Source organism: Solea senegalensis, unplaced genomic scaffold (genome assembly GCF_019176455.1).
Source record: "Solea senegalensis isolate Sse05_10M unplaced genomic scaffold, IFAPA_SoseM_1 scf7180000017764, whole genome shotgun sequence".
NCBI classification, from domain to species: Eukaryota; Metazoa; Chordata; class Actinopteri; order Pleuronectiformes; family Soleidae; genus Solea; species Solea senegalensis.
In genome coordinates, this window is record NW_025322516.1 from 1 (window position 1) to 17,390 (window position 17,390).

The 17,390-nt window shown below is 49.3% G+C and overlaps 2 protein-coding genes across 5 annotated transcripts; one reads left to right on the forward strand and one right to left on the reverse strand.

Moving 5' to 3' along the window:
* Positions 1-31: 31 nt before the first annotated feature.
* Positions 32-11,025, forward strand: LOC122764910 (kinase D-interacting substrate of 220 kDa B-like). Of its 4 annotated transcripts, none has more exons than XM_044018908.1 (24): positions 32-456; positions 1,369-1,467; positions 1,543-1,740; positions 1,899-1,997; positions 2,576-2,674; positions 2,816-2,914; positions 3,057-3,234; positions 3,317-3,481; positions 3,596-3,775; positions 3,841-4,006; positions 4,109-4,260; positions 4,776-5,065; positions 5,142-5,282; positions 5,396-5,642; positions 5,964-6,052; positions 6,141-6,285; positions 6,372-6,534; positions 6,613-6,791; positions 6,907-7,130; positions 7,655-7,774; positions 8,433-8,570; positions 8,653-8,751; positions 8,844-9,074; positions 9,153-11,025. In XM_044018908.1, the coding sequence occupies exons 1-24, from the start codon at positions 268-270 to the stop codon at positions 10,347-10,349; spliced, it is 4,887 nt and encodes a 1,628-aa protein (XP_043874843.1). In that variant the 5' UTR covers positions 32-267; the 3' UTR covers positions 10,350-11,025. The 4 variants fall into 4 exon arrangements, with proteins under 4 accessions (XP_043874843.1, XP_043874844.1, XP_043874846.1 ...); XM_044018909.1 differs by having other exon boundaries at positions 5,396-5,633; XM_044018911.1 differs by lacking the exon at positions 7,655-7,774 and having other exon boundaries at positions 33-456.
* Positions 11,026-11,533: 508 nt separating this feature from the next.
* Positions 11,534-13,742, reverse strand: LOC122764911 (transcription factor Sox-11-A-like). The gene is made up of 2 exons (XM_044018913.1): positions 13,026-13,742; positions 11,534-12,372 (listed from the first exon to the last, which is right to left on the reverse strand). Exons 1-2 carry the CDS (start codon positions 13,526-13,528, stop codon positions 11,898-11,900), a joined length of 978 nt encoding a protein of 325 aa, XP_043874848.1. The 5' UTR covers positions 13,529-13,742; the 3' UTR covers positions 11,534-11,897.
* Positions 13,743-17,390: the final 3,648 nt, after the last annotated feature.

Genomic DNA, 17,390 nt, shown 5'->3' on the forward strand with positions numbered 1-17,390 from the left:
GAATGTAAAGTGAGATGAGATAGTAAAGTGAGATAAGATAGTAAAGCCAGAAAGTAAAGGGAGATAGTAAAGCGAGATAGCAAAGTCTGATAGTAAAGTGACATGAGATAGTAAAGCGAGATAGTAAAGTGATATGAGATAGTACAGTGAGATAGTAAAGTGAGATAGTAAAGCGAGAAAGTAAAGTATGTGTGAGATTTTATCAGTCCCTGATCCAGACAGGACAATGTCATCCCCTCAACACCGTATTTGATCATTTCATTTAATATGACGCTAGCACCACCTAACCCTGTTTGTCTGTCTCTCTCTGCCTGCCTGCCTGTCTTTGCCTGCCTGTCTGTCTGTCGTCCACAGCAGTACAGTGTGTATCCGATCATCTGGTCCTCAGGTCGAGGACATGCAGACATCGTCAAACTGCTGCTTCAGAACGGAGCCAAGGTCAACTGTTCTGACAAGGTGACCAAGCCCCGCCCCTTCCTGTCTGTGTGTAGTACAGATTGTGTGTTGTGTAGCACTGATTGTTTGTGTGTAGTACTGATTGTGTGTGTCTGTGTAGTACTGATTGTTTGTTGTGTAGTACTGATTGTGTGTTGTGTAGCACTGATTGTGTGTGTCTGTGTAGTACTGATTGTGTGTTGTAGTACTGATTGTGTGTTGTGTAGCACTGATTGTGTGTTGTGTAGCACTGATTGTGTGTGTGTAGTACTGATTGTGTGTGTCTGTGTAGTACTGATTGTGTGTTGTGTAGTACTGATTGTGTGTTGTGTAGCACTTATTGTGTGTGTCTGTGTAGTACTGATTGTGTGTGTGTGTGTGTGTGTGTAGTACTGATTGTGTGTGTCTGTGTAGTACTGATTGTGTGTTGTGTAGTACTGATTGTGTGTGTTGTGTACTGATTGTGTGTCTGTGTAGTACTGATTCTGTGTGTCTGTGTAGTACTGATGGTGTGTGTGTGTGTAGTACTGATTGTGTGTGTCTGTGTAGTACTGATTGTGTGTTGTGTAGTACTGATTGTGTGTTGTGTAGCACTGATTGTGTGTGTCTGTGTAGTACTGATTGTGTGTGTGTGTGTGTGTGTGTAGTACTGATTGTGTGTGTCTGTGTAGTACTGATTGTGTGTTGTGTAGTACTTGATTGATTGTGTGTGTGTAGTACTGATTCTGTGTGTCTGTGTAGTACTGATGGTGTGTGTGTGTGTAGTACTGATTGTGTGTGTCTGTGTAGTACTGATTGTGTGTGTCTGTGTCGTACTGATTCAGTGTGTCTGTGTAGTACTGATTGTGTATGTCTGTGTAGTACTGATTGTGTGTGTCTGTGTAGTACTGATTGTGTGTGTTGTGTAGTACTGATTGTGTGTCTGTCTCACAGTATGGGACCACTCCTCTGATCTGGGCGTCCAGAAAAGGACACTTTGACTGTGTGATGCATCTGCTGGAGAGCGGCGCCGACGTGGACCAGGAGGGGGCGGTATGTGCTGACAGATGAGTGGGAGGAGAAGTGGGAGGAGCTTTGATGACGACAGGTGTGCGTTTATTGGCTCAGAACTCGATGACGGCTCTGATCGTGGCGGTGAAGGGAGGCTACACTGACGTGGTGAAGGAGCTGCTGAAGAGAAACCCCAACGTCAACATGACCGACAAAGACGGGAACACGGCGCTGATGATCGCCGCCAAGGAAGGATTCACCGAGATCGTCCAGGACCTGCTGGACGCCGGCACATACGTCAACATCCCAGACCGGGTCAGACACACACAGACACACACACACACACATTAGCTCCATCTTGTGAGAATTGTTGTATTGTTATCGTTATATACAGTTTTTTCCTATAAACTATAACCCATGTGTCACATGATACTCAATAATACTGTGTGTGTGTGTCTGTGTCTGTGTTATAGAGTGGGGACACAGTGCTGATTGGAGCGGTACGCGGGGGTCACGTGGACATCGTCAGAGCTCTGTTACATAAATACGCTGACATCGACATCAGAGGTCAGGTAAGAACCCTTCACAGCCTCCGCCCTGATGGGGCCACGCCCCTTTTTAATCTGTGATACCTTTTGATACATTTTTATCTTTGATGTTGGTTTGATTAACATGTGTTGTGTTGTTGTGTTGTGTTAGAGTTTTGTTAAAGAGTTGTGTTGTTCTGTTCAGGAGCGTAAAACTGCTCTGTACTGGGCTGTTGTGTTAAAGCAGGGGTGGGCAATTATTTTCCCCAAGGGGCCACATGAGAATCAAGAGAATTGAGGGCCAGGCCAAATTTTAATTTAATTTTAATTAAATTTTATGTCTTTTAACTAAAAAAAAGCAGTAAATTGTATTGTTTTGGTGTAAATTGGGCAGCATACAAACACACAAAAAACAAACACAATTACTAACCAACTCTATATAATGAATACTATTATACTATACTACTGTGGTGTAGTGCAGTGACCACAGTCGAACACAGTTGTATTGCATGTGCAGCATAAATACTTGTTCATCCGTGTTTGACTGATATACCGCGTATGTGGCCCGCGGGCTGTAAGATGCCCAGGTCTGTGGTAAAGTGTTGTTGTGTTATTGTGTTCAGGAGAGTAAAACTGCTCTGTACTGGGCTGTGGAGAAAGGAAATGCCACCATGGTCAGAGACATCCTGCAGTGTAACCCTGATACTGAGACCTGCACCAAGGTCAGTGTGTGTGTGTGTCTGACTTAGAGTTCTCAATGGGCCTGAAAATTACGACCTGACCCGAGACCCAAGACCCGAGCTGACCCGTAGAGAACTAGTCTGACTGTGACACTGGTGTGTGTGTGTGTGTGTGTGTCTCAGGACGCTGAGTCTCCTCTGATCAAAGCTACAAAGATGAGGAACATCGAGATCGTGGAGCTTCTTCTCGATAAAGGAGCCAAAGTGTCAGCCGTGGACAAGGTGGGAACAGGAAGTGTCTGACTTTCAAAATAAGATGATTTAAAGGGGTAGTTGAGAGCTTCAGTTTTCATGTCTTTATTTTGCATCATCATCATCATCATCACTGATAATGATGGACACCTGTGCTCACCTGTGGATTCAGAAAGGAGACACGCCCCTCCACATTGCCATCCGTGGGCGGAGCCGCCGCCTGGCCGAGCTCCTCCTCAGAAACCCCAAAGATGGCCGCCTGCTGTACCGACCCAACAAGGCGGGAGAGACGCCGTACAACATCGACTGCAGCCACCAGAAGAGCATCCTGACCCAGATCTTTGGAGCGCGTACGTCTGCCGTCGGCCGGGTCAGTCATCACCTGACCACGGCGTGACATCACTCACCTCTGAGTCTCCTCCCCCTCCTCAGGTCACCTGTCGCCCACGGAGACGGACGGAGACATGCTGGGATACGACCTCTACAGCTCGGCTCTCGCCGACATCCTGAGCGAGCCCACGATGCAACCGCCGATCTGTGTGGGTCTGTACGCACAGTGGGGGAGTGGAAAGTCCTTCCTACTCAAGAAGCTCGAGGGTGAGTGTGCCACCACACGGGGAGAGAGGGGGAAAGGCGAGAGAGAGAGAGAGAGAGAGATGGGAGATAAAATGAAGTAATGCCTGGACTTAAGCTCCTCCCCCTCTTCCTCAGATGAGATGAAGACGTTCGCAGGTCAGCAGATCCAGCCTTTGTTCCAGTTTTCGTGGCTGGTGGTTTTTCTATCTCTGCTGCTCTGTGGTTCTGGTTCTGTGGTCCTGGGTTTCACTGTGGACCACAGACTGGCTCTGGCCGTGTCCCTCAGCGTCCTCGCTCTGCTCTACATCTTCTTCGGTAAGAAGTGACTCCGCCCCTGTTGGCGTGTGCGGCGTGTGACTGAGTGTGTGTCCCTCTCACAGTGGTGGTGTACTTCGGTGGCCGTCGCGAAGGCGAGAGCTGGAACTGGGCGTGGCTTCTCAGCACTCGCCTGGCTCGTCACGTCGGTTACCTGGAGCTGCTGCTCAGGCTCATGTTTGTCAACCCGCCCGAACTGCCGGAGCAGAGCACCAGAGCACTGCCCGTCAGGTGAGATGCACCGCTGTACCACCTGTGCGGTGGGTTAACCCTAACCTCTGACCTGTCCACACCTGTCCACATCTGTCTACACCTGTCCACATCTGTCCACAGGTTTCTGTTCACAGACTACAACCGTCTATCCAGCGTTGGAGGTGAGACCTCAATGGCTGAGATGATCGCAACGCTGTCCGACGCATGTGAGAGAGAGTTTGGTTTCCTCGCGACACGTCTGTTCAGAGTATTCAAGACGGAGGAAACACAAGGTAACACAACAACACACACACACAGTACAGGTGGGTTGTAACAGGAAGTGTGTGGGTCGGTTTCCTCAGTTAACAGCAAGTGTGTTCGTCGTAACAGGAAGTGTGTGGGCCGTAACAGGAAGTGTATGGGTCAGTTTTTTCAGGTAACAGGAAGGCCGTTTCTCATTATCCATCCTTGTGCGTACTTGCGTACTTGTGAAAACGTCATCAGCCTCAGTCCAAGTGCTGTTCCAATTCTCAAGTAAGCGAACAGCGAGGACGGTTCTCAAACCCGGAAGTGTTTGGGTCATGGGTCGAAGTGTTGGGCCTCAGGTAACAGGAAGTGTGTGGGTTTTCCTCAGGTAACAGGAAGTGTGTCGTTTCGGAAGTGGTCGTTTCAGGTAACAGGAAGTAGGTAACAGGAAGTGTGGGGTCAGTTTCAGGTAACAGGAAGTGTGTGGGTCGGTTTCAGGTAACAGGAAGTGCGTGGGTCGGTTTCCTCAGGTAACAGGAAGTGTGTGGGTCGGTTTCCTCAGGTAACAGGAAGTGGAAGAAGACGTGTTGCGTGCCGTCCTTCGTGGTCTTCACCGTGGTCTTGGCGTGCCTGGGCACCGGCGTGGTGCTGCTGTCCGTCTTCCAGGTGGACGCAGAGAAGCGGACGCTGAACGCGGTGCTGATCTCCGTGGGCAGCGTGGTGGCGCTGGCGCTGCTGCTGAACTGCAGGACGTGGTGGCGGGTCACCGACTCTGTGCTCAACTCTCAGAGGAAGAGGCTCCACAGCGCCGCCAACAGGATGCACAAACTGAAGAGCGAGGGCTTCATGAAGGTGAGGGGAGGGGCTTAGAGGGGTGTGGTTTGTGTGTGGTGGTGAACGGTCACATGACCCCGGTGTCGTACTGCAGGTCCTGAAGAACGAAGTGGAGCTGATGGCCAAGATGGCGAAGACCATCGACAGTTTCACGCAGCATCAGACGAGGCTGGTGGTCGTCATCGACGGACTGGACTCATGTGAACAGGACAGAGTTCTGCAGATGCTGGACACGGTGAGGACGTCTCAGAGGGACAGACACAGGGACAGAGGGACAGAGAGAGAGCAAGACATAGTATTAGACAAAATATTCTAATGTTTGGTGTGTGTGTCTGTGTGTGTGTGCAGGTGCGTGTGTTATTCTCCAAAGGTGCGTTCATCTCCATCTTTGCCAGTGACCCTCACATCATCATCAAAGCCATAAACCAGAACCTGAACAGCGTCCTCAGAGACTCCAACATCAACGGTCACGACTACATGAGGAACATCGTGCACCTGCCGGTCTTCCTCAACAGCAGGGGGCTCTCCAGCGCCAGGAAGATGTGTGCGGCCGCTCCCGCTAATGGAGACGCAAACGCCGCTGACGGTAACCACGGTGATGGCAGGAGGACTCACACACCTTTAAACACATGTCATGTGTGTTCTGAGGCTCATGTTATTGTTATGACTGTTCAGCAGTTCCACTTAGAATCCAGCAGAGGGCACACACAGGTTAGAGACACATGAGACACGTGTGTCCAGAAATCATGTGATCATCAGGTTTAGTTTCAGTGTTGCTTTGTTGATGCACCAGTTCATAAAGTCATTTAAATATTCACATAAAAGTTCATAAAGAGCCAGGGTTACATGTGATCGACAGGTCAACGCTAACCCTCAACTCTCTGTCTGCCTGCCTGCCTGTCTGTCTGTCTCTCAGGTTGGCATGAGGAGTTGGACAGGAAACTGTCTCAGCACAGTTTGGGAGAATTGACAAAGTTTGGCAGCAAAACGACCCTGACACGCAGAGTGAGTGTGTGTGTGTGTGTGTGTGTGTGTGCGTGTGTGTGTGAGAGTGAGAGTGTGTATATAAACGTGTGTGTCATGTGACCTTCAGGACACGTACCGGCGGCGTCAGGTTCAGCGCTCTGTGACTCGTCAGATGTCGTTTGACCTGACGAAGCTGATGGTGACGGAGGATTGGTTCAATGACATCAGCCCACAGAGCATGAGGAGACTGCTCAATATCGTCTCTGTCACAGGTACGTCTGTCTGCCTGTCTGCCTGTCTGTCTGTCTGTGTGTGTGTACAGACTGACCTGTGTGTGTGTGTGTGTGTGTGTGTGCAGGTCGCCTCCTCAGAGCTCATCAGATCACCTTTAACTGGGACCGTCTGGCGTCGTGGATCAACCTGACAGAGCAGTGGCCGTACAGGACGTCCTGGCTCATCCTGTACCTGGAAGAGACGGACGGCGTCCCCGACCCGTCCACGCTGAAGACCATCTACGAGAGGTCAGAGGTCACACGCGGTGAAATGAGTGAGTAGATGATGAAGGACAGTCAGGTATGATGTGAGTGTGTTTGATCCAGAATGTGCAGGAACATTCCCACCACCAAAGACGTGGAGCCGCTGCTGGAGATCGACGCCGACGCGCGGAGCTTCGAGGTGTTCCTGTCGTCAAGGACGCCCGTCCTCACAGCCAGAGACATCCGCACCTTCCTGCCCTGCACCGTCAATCTGGACCCCAAACTGAGAGAGATCATTGCAGGTGAGACGCCACAGGCTCCGCCCAACTATACGGTGCGATGAACTGCACCATACGGAGCGGAACCACCGGCTCTGCCCAGCCTCTATCTCATCCACTTTCCCTCCGTGTCACACAGATGTCCGAGCGGCGCGGGAGCAGATGAATATGGGCACGGTCACATACCCACCCCTCCCCCTGCAGGAGGTTCAGCCCCGCCCCACCTCAGTCTACAGCCAGATGTCGTCAGTGTGCTCTCCCTCCGCCTCCTTCAGCGGACCAGCAGGGGGCGTCCTCTCCCCGCAGCCTCACAGCAGCTACTACAGCGGCATGGTGGGACCACAGCACCCCTTCTACAACAGGGTGAGAGGCACTGCCCACTAATGATGTCATCACTGCATCACAGCTGATACTTCCTGTTTTACCTTCTTCACTTCATCACTTTGTTTCTGCTTGTTTTCAACTTGGTGACAGTACTAGTCATATGATTAGTTACAGTACTAGATACAGTATTAGTCAATGATTAGTTACAGTACTACAGTACTAGTCATATGATTAGTTACAGTACTAGATACAGTACTAGTCAATGATTAGTTACAGTACTACAGTACTAGTCATATGATTAGTTACAGTACTAGATACAGTACTAGTCAATGAGTAGTTACAGTACTACAGTACTAGTCATATGATTAGTTACAGTACTAGTCATATGATTATTTATAGTACTAGTCAGATTAGTTACAGTAGTAGTACTGACCAGTACCAGCTGTAGAAGCTGTGTACTCAGTGTAGAACTCCTCCCTCCTCCTTTGATTGGTTTCAGTTACTTCCATTTGTGTTTTTATCTCCATCAATGTTACTTTGATTTTATGCCCCTCCCCCTTTAGCCATATTTCCCCCATCACCTTTACCAGCTGCCACGTCCACTAGTGTCTGCCTCCCACTCATTACACCTTCATCCACGACCGCTTCCTAAAACATCGTCCATCAGAGACACAACTGCACCTGTAAGTACTACACACACACACACACACACAGAGACACACAAATGTATGCCATTTGGATCAAATATGTCCCCACTTGAACGTGATCACTGACCTTTATGTTCTTACCTGTCTCTCTCCCTGTCCTCCCTCTGTCCTCCCTGTTCTCCCTCTGTCTCCCCTGTTCTCCCCTGTTTCCCCTGTCCTCCCTCTGTCTCTCCCTGTCCTCCTCCCTGTTCTCCCTCCTCCCTGTCCCTCCCCTGTCCCTCCCTGTTCTCCCTCTGTCTCTCCCTGTCTCCCTCTGTCCCCCGTCCTCCCTCTGTCTCTCCCTGTCCTCCCTGTTCTCCTCTGTCTCTCCCTGTCCTCCCTCTGTCTCTCCCTGTTCTCCCTCTGTCTCTCCCTGTCCTCCCTCTGTCTCTCCCTGTCCTCCCTCTGTCTCTCTCTCAGTGTAAAGTTTCCTCTTTGAAAAAGAAGAAGGTATTTGTTTCCTCCGTCCTTCCTTCCTTCCTTCCTTCCTTCTGCCTGGACTAGTATTTAGTTTCGGTAGCTGTGTGACCTTTGACCCCATTTCTAATCTGCAGGATCTGTTTCACTAACCTTGCCCTCCGTTTCCATGGAAACCACATTTCACCACATAAGTGTATGTGTGTGTGTGACTGTGTGTGACTCTGTGTGTTCCCAGAATTCGGCGTCCGTTGTGTCTGGAGCTCCGCCCCTCCTCCTCAGCTCCATGACAACAGAGGCTGTGTGTGAGCGCGTGCTGCAGATGGAAGGCATGGACCAGACAATGATGTGTCAGTACAGCGCCACCATCAGGAAGGTCAGTGACATCACAGCGAGCGTGTTTTCGTTAGGGGGAGGAGCCTGAGCGTCATGGTCACGCTGCGGTTTTCTGTTTCCAGGCAAACGTCAACGGCCGAGTTCTGTCGCAGTGTAACATCGACGAGCTGAAGAAGGAGATGAACATGAACTTTGGAGACTGGCAGCTCTTCAGGGCAATGGTCAGTCATCATGACCTCACGATGACCTCATCATGACCTCATCATGACCTCCTCATGATTCCGTCACACCCGTGTGTTCTTTCCCACCGCAGGTTCTGGACATGCGGATCATCGAGAGCCAGGTGCTACGTGAGGACGTGGCCAGCGAACAAGGCAGCGTTGTCGGTGGTAATGCTGATGCGGGGAGGCGGGCCTTGGTTCCGCCTCACGCCGGCCCCACCCACACAGACGCTTCACCGATGTATAGCTTCAATCTGAGCTTTGAGGAGCTGAGCACGGTGGGACTGGATGACACGTCGAGACACGGAAACACACCGTGGATGGTGAGTCCACAGAGGACACCTCTGATGTCACATCCTCGTTATGGTGAAATGAACCCTCCTCTTCTCTGGTTTCATTAGGGCGGAGCTCATCGGACCGCCAGCATGACCAGCCTCAACTCCCAGGAGTCGTCCAACGACATCTCCAGGCTAACAGACAAGCAGCAGTCCGAGTACCGCAGCGCCTACCAGGAGTACATCGCTCAGATGGCACAGCTGGAAATGGGAGGCGGCGGCGAGAAGCCCGTCCAACCACAGCCGGGACAGTTCATGACATCATCGTCAGAGGAGAAGAGCAAGGACGGCGGCGATCAAGACGCACGTAAACCCTTCACCAAGAGGAGCGGCGGGAAACCAGCTGCAGACAACGGTGACTTCACCGCCAACGGCGACGCCCTGGACCCCATCACGGAGGAAGACGAGAAGGGCGACCACGGAATGTCCAAGTCTCTGCTGACCCGCAGAACCTCAGCAGAGAGAGGTGGACTGTTCCCAGGCGCCGCTGACCTGAAGATGAAGGCAGGCAGCGGACTGCGGTACCAGAAGTTGACAAGTGATGACGAAGAGTCTGAGGAGTCAGACAACGCTCCTCTGCTGAAGGACGGCAAGAAGACGAGTGAGTCCAAACCTGTTGGCTCGCTGGCACTGAAGGGGAAGGACTACTTGTCCGACGCCATGCTGGACAAGAAGGACTCGTCTGATTCCGGCGTACGATCCAATGAGAGCTCTCCCAACCACTCGCTGCAGGACGAGGAGGCGGAGCTGTCACAGATGGACAGAGCCAACCTGATAGAGCTGGATGATGAGAGTGTGGCGAGGAAGCGTAATCTTCCCAGCAGCCTCAGCGGCCTCCAGGATCCGGCAGTCACCCGGATGTCCATCTGCTCTGAGGACCAGTGTAGTCTGCTCACCAGCAGCCCTGAGGAGAGCTGGCCCTCGTCCAAGACCTACAACCTGAACCGTACACCAAGCAACGTGACGCTCAACAACAACACCAACACCCAGCACGCCAACCGGCCCCGCCAACCTCCAGAGGGCTCCACCTCCTCCAACCCCTCCTCCTCCTCCTGTTCCACCGCCGATGTCATCATCTCCCCAAGCTCCGGTACCTCCGGCTCCTCCAGCTCCTCCGGGACCTCCACCAGGCCGGGACCCAACAACGAGAATGTTCGAGTGGTTCACCTGAAGCGGGGCCTGAAACCCGGCGACCCGCCGGAGATCTGCACCATTTCATCCGACACCGTCACCTTCAGTGAGGAGCGCGAGAGCATCCTGTGACCGCACCGCTGAAGACAACAGGAGCACTGAGGGACCGCCCCCCTCTGCCCTCTGAGCCAGTCAGAAGCCTCGGATCAGTCCGGGTGATGTGACGAGGTGAAGAGCGGCCGCGGGTCCGCGGTAGATGTTCAGTAGATTGTTAGCGATGCATGTTGATGTTGTTCTGTGATGTTTTGATTTGAAGGAGAATCCAAACGTTGTAGTTGTAAAAATATCGTTGACGAATGTTTCGTGTTGAAAACTTTAGATTCTATGTTTGTGAACAGTGACGTTAAACCCCGCCCCCTGCAGTACACATCATAAACCACGCCCCCTCATTCTTCAACTGACACCTTCAAAGTGGGTGGAGTCATGTTGTAAATTAGCATGTCAGCTAGTTGTGGGATTTATTGATGTGATCAATGTCAAATAGATTAAGAATTTAAAAAAGTAGATGTTTTGTTCTGAATAAGCTCAGCGGCGCCCCCTGGACGAACCACAGCTGATTTCACCAGTCATGTGAACAGGAAGTGAAATGATATCATCACTAACAGTTATCGGTCATCTGTTTACGTGTCAGTGATCTTTTATTTGTCTTTGAAAGTGATTGATTAGTTATTAATAATAGTAGTTATTGGTGGTGTGCTGCATGTGTGTCCGCCTCAGTGCTTCGTAAATAAACTTGATGTTGAACACAGTGTGTGTGTGTGTGATTAATTAATTTAAGCTCTAATCACACAGAACATCCCATAATTGTGATGTTTCTCACACTGAGACACAAACTATTGTCCTTCAATGTTTTTAACCTGGAAATAAAACTTCGTCATTGATTGTTCACAGCAGAAATATTAGGAGTTTGACCAGGTCAAAGGTCAAATCAAGCTACTGAAGCGTTTTTTAATCATTCAGTAAAATGAAGAATCGGCAGAAAAGACTTGACAATGACCAATAATTCTGTCATGATTTCATCTTATTTTTGTGTAATTATTAGAATGTTGTTTTAATAAAGTTTTACAAAGACTTCTGGGACGTCCTCACTGTGACGAACACACAAATGTCTCCTTCAAAAAACAGACAAACACCGGCCGAAGGAGTCCACCATGTGTGTCGTTAGGGACACGCCCACGGCGCCGTGACAGCCTGAACATCCTCTCTGAGCTTTGATGTCACCGTTAATCGATCAATGATCAATAATCAGAGGTCACTCAGTTCCAGCTGATTTATTCACAACAAACTTCATGAAGCAGAAAAACCTCGGGACGCTCGTGTCGTTGATTTTGCACAAAAATAATGAACGTAAACACAAAAACGCGCCGTCAATAAAACGTCAAACTGAAAAGTTTCACAAAGTTCGTAAACTTGACGTTAAAACATCAGCCTGGAAACGCACGGGGGGGCGTGTCGTGCACCCAGGAAGTGGGCGGAGTCACACATGTTATGGGACATGTTGAGTGTCTGTGTCTCAGGCTGGTCCTCAGCAGCAGGTGGCACTCACAGCGCAGTCATAACCTCATCCAACCTCAACTGTCCCTTCACTGTGGCTGTGGTGCTGATCCAGGCTCTGCGGGGTCAGAGGGTGAACACCAGGTCAGAGAGGTCCGCCTTCAGCCAGTCTGCTGCGATCATCTCGCTCAGCTCCGGCGTGAAATGATCCGGGAACTCAAAGTGTGAGCGGAGGCTTCGCTCGCCGCCGCCGCCACAGCTCCAGTCCAAGTCTTTGTCCACCAGGGACAGGCTCCAGGTGTCCAGGTGGTCCGGCTCCTCACTGCAGCAGGAGGAGGCGGAGTCTGAGCGGGACGAAGACGCAGGGGACAGGGGGAAGGCGGCGCCGCCTCGCTGGCTGATGTTCTTGAGGCTGTAGAAGAGACGACCGGTGGTTCCCTGCGGTTCTGTGGAGCAGGAGCTCGGACTCAGGTGGTACCGACTCGGCTCCTCCCCCTCCTCAACTTTGAGCTCAGACTCCTCCCCCTCCTCGACTTTGAGGTCAGGCTCCTCCCCCTCGTCCATGAACTCTTGTTTCACCATCTCGCTGGTTTTGAAGCCACTGGCAAACACATGATTTATGAGCCACATGAAGATGAATCAGTTATGGACACATGAATCATTTACATTTGTCAGAAAGTGGGCGGGGTATCTGTCATGCTTTACCCGTTTTGTTTTTCTAAGGTTTTCTCGTGTCTTGGACATCCAGAGGAAACATGAGGTGGTGAATACATGAATGTAAAGATTCATCCTTTCACACACATTTGTTCATATTTAATGGTTACTAATGATAACGACAATAATAAGAAAAATCTATAAATTCCAGGAGCACGTGTGTATGTACGTGCAGTAACACTGTACACTCTCCTCCAGGAGGCGCTACAGGTGTGTGCAGGTTCAGAGGAAGCTTGTTTCCTGCAGCTGTTACTGAAGTCCAGCACACACACACACACACACACACACACACACACTTTTCCATCCATTCACTCACTCATTCATTCACAAGCGCACGTGTTCAGTGTCAACAAACAAAGAGAAAAAAACTCTATATTTTCATTCATTTATTACTTCGTAATCAGTTTTCACGTACAGAAACAGAATTATGGGATGTTTTAATAGGCGGATTCTCAGTGTTTACTTTTAACTTTAAATCAAACATTAACTTCAAAACTGATGGAAACTCAACAGTAAGGTCATCGATTATCCAGTACTCACCGGTACCGGGGCTCTGGCTGCTGCTGCCGCCGCCGCCGCCGCCGCCGCAGGAGGTCGCTGTTCACTTGACTGGACTTTAACTTGTTGAATTTCTTGGCGCAGGTTTTGTTCGCGACTGCGGGTTTGTGCGGGGACGAGGAGGCGGGCTTCTCCGCAACCAACGCCCCGCCCTCCTCGGTCCTGGGCTTCTTCCTGGGCCGGTACTTGTAGTCCGGGTAGTCGGCCATGTGCTGCAGCCGCAGCCGCTCCGCCTCCCGGATGAACGGGACTTTCTCGGCTTCGTTCAGCAGCTTCCAGCGCTTCCCGAGCCGTTTGGAGATTTCGGCGTTGTGCGTGTCCGGATCCTCCGCCATGAGCTTCCTCCTCTCGATCTTGGACCAGACCATAAAGGCGTTCATGGGTCTCTTTATGTGACCGGACGCGGTCTTACACCAGTCCGGCCTCAGCTCGCCGGTGTGGTGGGGGCCGCTGGTCCTTCTGTTGAGCTCCGTGTGCTGAACCATGTTCCGGGTTAAAGGCGTGAGAAGCGGCGGGACTTACTCTGCATCTCTGCCGCCGCCACCGAACTTTCACACCGGTGTCTGATGAACCGCTGACGCTCCCGCCCTCAGCCAATCAGCGGCCTTCTTCTCCACAAACCTCCCGCCTCCGCAGCGCCCACGGCCAATCACAGCTCAGCCGACCTCTCGCGGGCTCCGCCCACCGTCGTCTGCCAGCTCCAGCGACTCAAACGATAGATGATTATTATTAATTAGGTGCCTGCAGCCACAAGGCATACTAGTCAGAACCCTAGGGTTCTCACTAGAATGCATTGTGCTGCGAGCACATCTTGTAATCCTACGCGTTTATTAGGTGCCTGCAGCCGCAAGGCATTCTAGTCAGAACTCCCTAGAGTTCTCACTAGATTGCATTGCGTTGCAAGCATCTATTGTAATCCTACGCGTTTATTCCGTTTCTTCTTATTATTCTCGCACCCTCCCAAAAGTTTGCCGCGCTACTCCTCCCGCAGTTTTGAGAAACCCCCAACACAAGTTACATCAAAACGTGCGCCTTGACCGGGAATCGTGTGCTATGTCTTTTCTAAGACTTTCGAGTAACCATGGCGACACAAATCGCGAAAAACTGCGATTAATTTCCACTCACACAATAATGGGAAACGGCCAAAATTTTGAGAAAAACCAAGCCCGCTTTGGAGCATCACAGTGTCGTCATACTTTAACGTAGAAACGTGGTTTAAACTTTAAACGAGTCACAAGACTTGGGACTTTTCTGACCCAAGTCAAAGTTTTGATACATGTTACGGTTTTTAAACAATCGCAGTTTACGTTTTGTACTTTTTTTCGACGCTTTCTGATTTTATAATGATTGTGTGAGTGGTTTGTGAAGTGTGTGGGCGGATCGCTAGAGTGGCCCACTCTAGCGAGATCCAGCAAAATAATCACCAAAAATCTCTAAACAAACTCTTCTCCTGCCCACAATTTTCCAACCTACACTGATAATTTTTACATCAAAACGTTGCCATGGGCGTCGTCTAACCCTGTGTGTGTTTTCATGTTCATATGACTTGTAGTTTTTCTTAAAATCACCTCAAAGCGCAGACAACTCCGGTCACACTCTCCATTGACTCCCATGTTAAAATGTCTGCTTTTGAGTTCTGGAAAAATCAAGACGAGGGTGATTTTAAAACTGTGATTTCTCTGTCAATTCACGTCCGTTTGTCACCAATTTAAATGTGGGAGTTGCCGAAAGCCTCCTGACGCTCACAAACCAAAAATTTTATCTCTATCATCAACCGTTCTTGAAATATGACAATTTTAAAACATGCTGTTTTCTCTGCTTTCTCTGCTGGTTTTGGAGAGATAGAGACAGAGTGTGTGCGTGTGTTTGCGTGTGTGTGTGTAAGGAGCAGAGGGGACTTTGGGAGGGGCTTGTCAGTCTCTCTGTATTCTTCCACCCAAAACTTTGACGTCTAACTCCTCCCACAGTTTTGAGAAAACCCCCACACATGTTATATCAAAACGTGCGGCTCGACCGGGACTTGTGTGCGATGACTATTTCTAAGCGTTTCGAGTAACCATGGCGACAAAAATCGCAAAAAACTGCCATATAACTTCCACATACACATGAATGGGAAACAGAGGGGCTTGTGAATCTCTCTCCCCCTCTCTCCTTTAAAACTTGGTCTTTTAAAGGGTGACTCCACCAAAAAGTACTTGGATTGGATCCAAATCATATAACTTCCACATGCCGCAAGAACTGCAGGCACCCTCGAAATTTCGGCACGGAATTGCCGATCTAGTTCTGCTTATTATTCCTCTTCCTCCCGTTTTTTGCCGCGCTTCTCCTCCCGCAGCTTTGAGAAAACCCCAACACAAGTTATATCAAAACGTGCGCCTTGACCGGGAATCGTGAGCTATGACTTTTCTAAGACTTTCGCGTAACCATGGCGACAGAAATCGCGAAAATGTAAAATAATTTTCACTCATTTCCACTCACACAATAATGGGAAACCGAAAACAACCAAGCCCACTTCGGAGCATCACAGTGTCGTCATACTTTAACGTAGAAACGTGGTTGGAACTTTAAACGGGTCACAAGACTTGGGACTTTTCTGACCTAAGTCAAAGTTTTGATCCATGTTACGGTTTTTAAACAATCGCAGTTTACGTTTTGTACTTTTTTTTTACGTTTTCAGATTTTATAATGAGTGTGTATTGCGTTGTGTGGGCGGCAGCTAGAGTGGCCCACTCTAGCGAGATCCAGCAAAATAATCACCAAAAATCTCTAAACAAACTCTTCTCCTGCCCACAATTTCCAACCTACACGGACAATTTTTACATCAAAACGTTGCCATGGGCGTCGTCTAACCCTGTGTGTGTTTTCATGTTCATATGACTTGTAGTTTTTCTTAAAATCACCTCAAAGCGCAGACAACTCCGGTCACACTCTCCATTGACTCCCATGTTAAAATGTCTGCTTTTGAGTTCTGGAAAAATCAAGACGAGGGTGATTTTAAAACTGTGATTTCTCTGTCAATTCACGTCCGTTTGTCACCAATTTAAATGTGGGAGTTGCCGAAAGCCTCCTGACGCTCACAAACCAAAAATTTTATCTCTATCATCAACCGTTCTTGAAATATGACAATTTTAAAACATGCTGTTTTCTCTGCTTTCTCTGCTGGTTTTGGAGAGATAGAGACAGAGTGTGTGCGTGTGTTTGCGTGTGTGTGTGTAAGGAGCAGAGGGGACTTTGGGAGGGGCTTGTCAGTCTCTCTGTATTCTTCCACCCAAAACTTTGACGTCTAACTCCTCCCACAGTTTTGAGAAAACCCCCACACATGTTATATCAAAACGTGCGGCTCGACCGGGACTTGTGTGCGATGACTATTTCTAAGCGTTTCAAGTAACCATGGCGACAAAAATCGCAAAAAACTGCCATATAACTTCCACATACACATGAATGGGAAACAGAGGGGCTTGTGAATCTCTCTCCCCCTCTCTCCTTTAAAACTTGGTCTTTTAAAGGGTGACTCCACCAAAAAGTACTTGGATTGGATCCAAATCATATAACTTCCACATGCCGCAAGAACTGCAGGCACCCTCGAAATTTCGGCACGGAATTGCCGATCTAGTTCTGCTTATTATTCCTCTTCCTCCCGTTTTTTGCCGCGCTTCTCCTCCCGCAGCTTTGAGAAAACCCCAACACAAGTTATATCAAAACGTGCGCCTTGACCGGGAATCGTGAGCTATGACTTTTCTAAGACTTTCGCGTAACCATGGCGACAGAAATCGCGAAAATGTAAAATAATTTTCACTCATTTCCACTCACACAATAATGGGAAACCGAAAACAACCAAGCCCACTTCGGAGCATCACAGTGTCGTCATACTTTAACGTAGAAACGTGGTTGGAACTTTAAACGGGTCACAAGACTTGGGACTTTTCTGACCTAAGTCAAAGTTTTGATCCATGTTACGGTTTTTAAACAATCGCAGTTTACGTTTTGTACTTTTTTTTTACGTTTTCAGATTTTATAATGAGTGTGTATTGCGTTGTGTGGGCGGCAGCTAGAGTGGCCCACTCTAGCGAGATCCAGCAAAATAATCACCAAAAATCTCTAAACAAACTCTTCTCCTGCCCACAATTTCCAACCTACACGGACAATTTTTACATCAAAACGTTGCCATGGGCGTCGTCTACCCCTGTGTGTGTTTTCATGTTCATATGACTTGTAGTTTTTCTTAAAATCACCTCAAAGCGCAGACAACTCTGGTCACACTCTCCATTCACCTCAATGTTAAAATGTCTGCTTTTGAGTTCTGGAAAAATCAAGACGAGAGTGATTTTAAAACTGTGATTTCTCTGT